We start from the raw sequence: 7,117 nt of genomic DNA on the forward strand, positions 1-7,117 counted from the left end.
TTGAAGTCTGTTAAACATCAGTTATGTGAAAACTGTATTCTTGGAAAACAGAAACGGGTGATTTTCTTAAAGATTGGGAAGGAGCTCAAGAAAGAAAGGGTAGAGTTAGTACACACTGATGTGTGGGGACTTGCACCTATTTCTTCTATTGGTGGATCACAATACTACGTGACGTTTATAAATGATTCGACAAGAAAGACATGGGTATATTTTATGAAGCACAAGTCTGAAGTATTTTATATTTTCAAGAAATGGAAGGTTTTGGTTGAAAATGAAACAAATCAGAAAGTTAAGTGATGGAGGTTCGACAACGGAGGTGAATATATCAATTCAGATTTCAAATTGTATGGTGATGTGAATGAGATCAGTATGGTGAAGACTGTTCCCCGAATGTCTCAAGAGAATGGAGTAACTAAATGAATGAATCGAACATTGAACGAGCGTGCTAGAAGCATGAGATTGCATGCAGGGCTGCCTAAAACCTACTAGGCAGAAGCTATCAATATTGTTGTCTATTTGATAAATAGGGGACCCTCTGTTCCTCTTGAATTTAGAATTCCAGAAGAAGCCTGGAGCAATAAAAAGATAAACATTTCTTATTTGAAAGTTTTTGGTTGTTTATCATATGTTCATATTAATGAATGTGATAGGAGAAGCTTGATCCAAAGTCTAATAATTGTTTTTTCATTGGTTATGGTGATATCGAGTTTGATTATCGTTTCTGGGATAATCAAAATCGGAAGATCACTCATAACAGAAATGTTATCTTCAATGAATAGGTACTCTACAAAGATTTTTTTATTATTTATAGTTAATCATGACTTCATCTGACTATGTATCTATATCACTCATGATTTTGAAGAGAATCTGTCTTAGAAAAATAAACCTTAATAATGCCTACATGGAAATACATTATATCATCAATAGCAAATTTTCACTCTCCATTATCTAATAAATGTTTTTTCATTGGTTATGGTGATATCGAGTTTGATTATCGTTTCTGGGATAATCAAAATCGGAAAATCATTCATAACAGAAATGTTATCTTCAATGAATAGGTACTCTACAAAGATTTTTTTATTATTTATAGTTAATCATGACTTCATCTGACTATGTATCTATATCACTCATGATTTTGAAGAGAATCTGTCTTAGAAAAATAAACCTTAATAATACCTACATGGAAATACATTATATCATCAATAGCAAATTTTCACTCTCCATTATAGAAAACGAATACTTCAGCTGTAATAAAAAACATGAATGAATAAATAATACTATTTGAAGTGAAAAGGGAAGTCTTTTCGCGTAACGTGTCTAACGTGAAGTCCTTTGGGTAACGAGGAAGTCCTTTGTATACATAGGTCATTTAGATGAGATGAGAGTGAAAAGCACAAAGATAGTTTAAGCCAATAAAAAATCCAATTCCAGACCTTAATAATCAGCGATAATGGCGATTTGGAGCGTGATGACGAAATACTCACCAAGAGCGTGACACTCAGTTCCGGTCGCCATCAAAATTTCAGTAACTCCTTCATCCGTCTCGAGATTTTGGCGAACCTAAACAAAAATATACATTATTATTAAGCTATCGACAGCGAGGAAGAGAGAAAGACATCGACAGCGGATTTCTTGACTTGCATTTGTAAGTTCCAAATCCCTCTTAGCTCTGAACAATCATTGTTTTGTTTCTCCATCGTTTATTATTAAGCTAGCTGTGATCTTCTAGAAATGGTGGAGGGTTTGGTGTTTAGTTCTGACTATTTCACTAATATGCTTTTATTGAAATCGTAAAATGCTTCATCTACAATGCATTTTGGTCTCGGATTGTTTCTGCCACCATTATTAGGTTACAATTCTCGTTTTTCTCCCTTGTCTAAATCATTATTATCTTGTTCTGCTGCTGGGTTTGTTCACATTCAAATATATGATCAGGTTATTCAAGAAAAAACCCAAATAAGAAAAGTTATGAAGATGGGATCTTACCATAACAGAAATCCTCTGATATCAGAACCCAACATAGATGGATCTGTTCCTCATTTTTCTCATGGATTCATCCTGGAAACTTCTTTCCAGCAACTAAGATCAGCTTAAACACTTTCCAAGCAAGTCAGATCGATCTCAAACCTGCTCTGATCCATGTTCCCTTCCAAACAATCACCACTTCACCACCACCAACTGAGCCTGAAAAGAACCATAAACCTACAACAACAAAACCCAAGAAAAGGAAACCACCTGCCAAGTGTTTGAAAAATATCTCAGCCAGCCGATAATCTAACTCCCAAACAGCCAAAGAAAAAGATCAGGTTCTAAGAAACCTAAGAACCCGCTTGAACCAGGAACAACAATTGAGAGAAAGAATCTCAACATTAATTTTCCTGAGACTAGTTATAATATAGATTTATCGGGTGTTCCTTCTCCTTACTGTTCGTGTACTGGAATTGCTCGCGGATGCTACAAATGGGGTGCTGGCGGTTGGCAATCTTCTTGTTGCACAACAAATATGTCTGAATATCCACTTCCCATGAGCTCGACTAGGCCTGGTGCTAGAATGGCTGGTAGGTAAATGAGTAATGGAGCTTATGGGAAACTGTTGTGTAAATTTGTGGCTGAGGGTCGTGATCTTTCTCACCCAATTGATTTGAAGAATAATTGGGCGAAACATGGGACTAACAAGTTTGTTACTATTAAGTAGGATTTGTCAAGAGAAGTGAGATTGTTTATATGACTGACATATGGGAATATGGTTGTTTCATGTGTTTTGTTTTCATTGTATGATTGTGAATTTGGTCTGTTCTAGCTTTAGGTTATGTATATATTAGCTAGGTTTATTGCAAGATGATCGATGTTCTGCTACTATAAAACCCCTCAAGTCCAAGTCTTCCAGGGGCGGGAACATGATTTCGGTTATTATTATTTTTATGTGTATGTTGCTACCACCATTAACCTTCCACTATACTAGCACATCAAATCTGTAATACTATCAAACAAATACTTATCACCTTTAATTTTTTCAAAAGAAACGCATAAGTGTAAATGTGTTTGTATTGAGAAACAAATAATAAATTTAAATCTTCCTCAATTTCGTTCGTATTCACATGTGTTTGGACAACAAGGTTATGACTATTATTCATCTTTCCATTATCATGACTTCATTATCTTTTAGTAATAATTCATTCATTTTATTACTCTTGATTTTGAGCCGTTAAAAACTTATTTACCACTACAGCTAAATTGCTAATTAAAATTAATTGTAATGCCCTAGGTATAAATTCTCAGAAACAAATTCTATCAATATTTTCCAAATTTCTAAACCAACAAAGAATAAAACAAATGAAGATTTGAAAAAGTAAATATTACTATTATTTTCTTCAATCATTACTCAACAAATCCTAGATTCATAATATTTCACATTATCCTTATTCAACAAATCCGAGATTCATAATACATTATTTCTTTTATTTGGCACCGAACAGAAAGTAAAGTAGCTTTCTACCCATTTTAAATCTTAAACTGTAAATCTTAACAAAACCCTTACATTCATATGAAATTCAATAAGACATAAAGTTCCATTATTACACTTCAAAGTTCAGAAAGTAAGAACTACAAAAATATTGAAAAAGAAAGCATTCTAAAATCATATCAGCATGAAGATCCCATACGTTTGTCCACTTCTCCCTTCATCGTCTCCAAATCCGTCTTCATCGCGGCCAAATGTTCCAAATCCTGCAACTCAAGATCATCAAAGCCCATACTGTTTAAAATCCATCCGATCAGCAACCCAGAATCGTCGAAATCGTCACCCTTGATATCCTCTACGGTGGAAGGATCAGAAAGTTGCAAAATTCGGTCAACTACAACGTCAAAAGAGGGTCCGCTGTTGCCGGAGGTGTACATTTGACCGGCCGGGGAAAAGACTACGGCGGCAACATCTTGATGTCCAGTAGATTGTCGAAATTGAGTCACAGCTTGAAAGAGACCGGCTTTGCGCTTAGAAAAACAGACCATTCTTTGAGATTTATTCTCGATTCGCTTAATCTCGATCTTCTTCTTCCCTTGGCCTCTATTATTCCTTCTCCCATCAGTTTCCGGCGTCTCCTTCGTCATGATCTTTGGATGGATGGATGAATCGCTTGGAGATAAAGTCACTCGGAGAATACAATATGCCTGTGGTACAGGAGGAGCAGCGATTATATATATATATATGTGGATAATATTTCTTCCGTCAACTTATATATATAATCTATCTATGCAGTTTTAATTATTTTGGAAATATTTCCTTTATATTTAAATGCAGGGTAAATATAAATAATATTTCAGTCTGGTGTTTATTGAAATCATATTAATTTATGTTATTCAAGTAATTAATTAATTAATGATGCAAAAAAAAAAATTTAAATATATATAAAGATTAATAACTTTAAAAAACTAATTCATATATATTCTTAATGCGTATACTATGGTTTTGATTATTTATAAAAAAAAATATATATATATATAATAATAAATAATTTGATTACATCTAATTTAAAAAAGGTTAAAATTAATAAAGTTAATGTTATTATAATAGAAATTTGGGAAAATATTATAAAATATTTAAATATTTTTTATTATTAATTAGAATTTTTTTTTAGAGAAAAATAGGATGGTTTATATAACTATATTGTGTTGATGACCTATAGGAATATAATAACATCTTAGTATTATTTCATTAAAAAAACTTAAAAAAGAGAAAAAAAAATACAAAAGTTTAAGATTAGATCTAGACAATTTCTAGATTTAATAATGAAACAATAATTGAATTACAAACAACTATAACAATCAATTAGAGCCTATAGCGTTTTTACTTTGATTCTACTTGTGATTTTTTCAAACAAAATATCTCATATCTGACAGAACTTTCTATTATCTTCATTCTTTTCGATTCTTCTCTAGAATTGAATGAGTGCATTTCTATCTGAAGTTATATTTCCCCAAATATCTTCAGTATTCATTGTGAGTTCTTGAATTTCTTTCTTCTAGATATTGTAGATTACTGTTTCAAAGTAACATTTCAGCATACTTACATAGAAGGATCTTCATTTTGCTTTATTCTTCATCCACTCTTGGATTTCTTCCAACGTTCTTGGAAAGTTGATAATGTTCATATTTGCAACATACCTTCTCCATATTTGTATTATAAAAAAGTGTTCCCTAAATAAATGGTTTATGATTTCCTCAACTCCCGAACATAGGACACAGTTGATATCAGGAATGTTTATGTATTTTCAAATTCTGTCTTTTGTTGTCAACATTTTCCTCTATACCAGCTAGAGAATAAATTGGTGACGAAGAATAATCTTTGGAGACCATACCAAATTATGTCAATTTACCTCCTATCCTCTTGTTCCAACCATTTCTCATGTCTTTCTTATAATGAACTTCTCATTGTTTTCTGTTTTCCAGCATATTTTATCATTTCTTTCATTGAGTTGCATCTCTCTCATTAGGTTTATGATTCTATCACATTCTAAAATAAGCCTCAGAAGTGAATCACATTTACCTTCATAGACGTGTCTCTAAATGAGTACTTGATGAATTCTCTTCTAACTCTGCTTTCTTGTATTTCTTTTTTGAATATAATTATCCAACCAAGGATCATGCCATAATAGTACCCTTCTTCCATTTCCAATTGTGGTTTGCACCATTTGAAATGTATCTTTTCTTGTTTTTTGGATCTTCTTCAATGACCATGTCATTCTTTCATTGATGTTTTGTGTCCAGATACTCTGCTCTTCTTTTAGAAATCCTGTATGCACCCATTTGACCCACAAGGAATCCGCTTTCTGCTCTAACTCCAATAAACTCCTGATGGTGAGGGCTTTGTTCCATTCAACACAACTTTTTATTCCTAGTCTATGCGAGTGCAAACATCCTCCCATTTGACTTTTCTGCCTCCTCTGCCTTGTGTTCCCCAGATGTAATCTCTCATGATTCTATTGAGTTCATCCATTACTTTCTTTGGGATGACTATCTGTTGTGCCCAATAGCCAATAATCCAAAGATGACTCTTTTAACGAGCTCAATTCTACCTACATAAGACAGTTTTTTCGTAGCCCAACCCAAGACATAATTTCTAACATTTTCTACCAGTTATCTGAAGTGATTATATCGGAGTTGTTTAGATGACAGGGGTACTCCAAGGTATTTCACTGGTAGTTCACCTTTCTTGATTCCCATAATATTGAATATGTTTTCCTTTTACAGCCAAACTTCATTTAGTCTTATTTTGTAAAACCCATAAAATGATGACTTCTTAAAAGTATTTAAAAAATGCAGTCAAGAATTTTCATTATTAAGACGAATAGGTAAGGAGATATAGGGTCTCCTTGCCTTACTCCCCTTTCACCCTTGAAAAAGTCTCCATGAATACCATTCACGCTCACAACAAAGTGAGGAGTGGAAACACATTGCATAATCCAATCAATAAAAATGATTGGAAAACCTGCAGCAAGGAGAAATTCGTGGATTGATCCACATCTGATCGAATCAAAAGATTTTCTAATTTCAATTTTGAAAGACACACATGGCGATAAGTTTTTCTTGCCATATTAATTCAATAAGCTTTGCATGAGTATGATGTCATGGGAAATAGAGCGTTTATGAATAAATATTGATTGCCCCAATCCTACAAGGTTATCAATAATTATTTTCAAACGTTGCGAAATAATTTTTGAAATAATTTTGTAAATAACATTGCAGCATGAAATATGACGAAAGTCATGAATTTTTTCCGGAATTGAATTCTTAGGAATCAAATTCAACATTGTGACGTTCCATTGCTTCAACATTTTCCTATTTTGGAAGAATTCCAAAACCCCTTCGCTTACATCTTTACCCATTATTTCCCTGTTTTCTTTGAAGAAGTTCGCGTTGAAACCATCTGGCCCTGGGCTTATATCCCCTTTCATCGAAAATACTATTTTTCTGACTTCTTTCATACTAACTCTTGTAATTAATTGGTTACCACTTTCTTTACTGATTTTCCTTTACACAATCTGTTGAAGCAATCTTCGGTTGTCCTCTATTATTATGCTCGTTTCTGTTCCAATCAGCTCTTTGGATAAATTTATTGTTT

General features: G+C 33.1%; 1 protein-coding gene across 1 annotated transcript; it reads right to left on the bottom strand.

Annotated features, from left to right (window-relative positions):
- Positions 1–3,642: 3,642 nt before the first annotated feature.
- Positions 3,643–4,107, bottom strand: LOC124942245 (agamous-like MADS-box protein AGL27). The gene has a single exon (XM_047482709.1). It carries the CDS (start codon positions 4,105–4,107, stop codon positions 3,643–3,645), a length of 465 nt encoding a protein of 154 aa, XP_047338665.1.
- Between the last annotated feature and the right edge of the window lie 3,010 nt (positions 4,108–7,117).

Source organism: Impatiens glandulifera, chromosome 1, assembly GCF_907164915.1.
Source record: "Impatiens glandulifera chromosome 1, dImpGla2.1, whole genome shotgun sequence".
In the NCBI taxonomy this organism is placed as follows: Eukaryota; Viridiplantae; Streptophyta; class Magnoliopsida; order Ericales; family Balsaminaceae; genus Impatiens; species Impatiens glandulifera.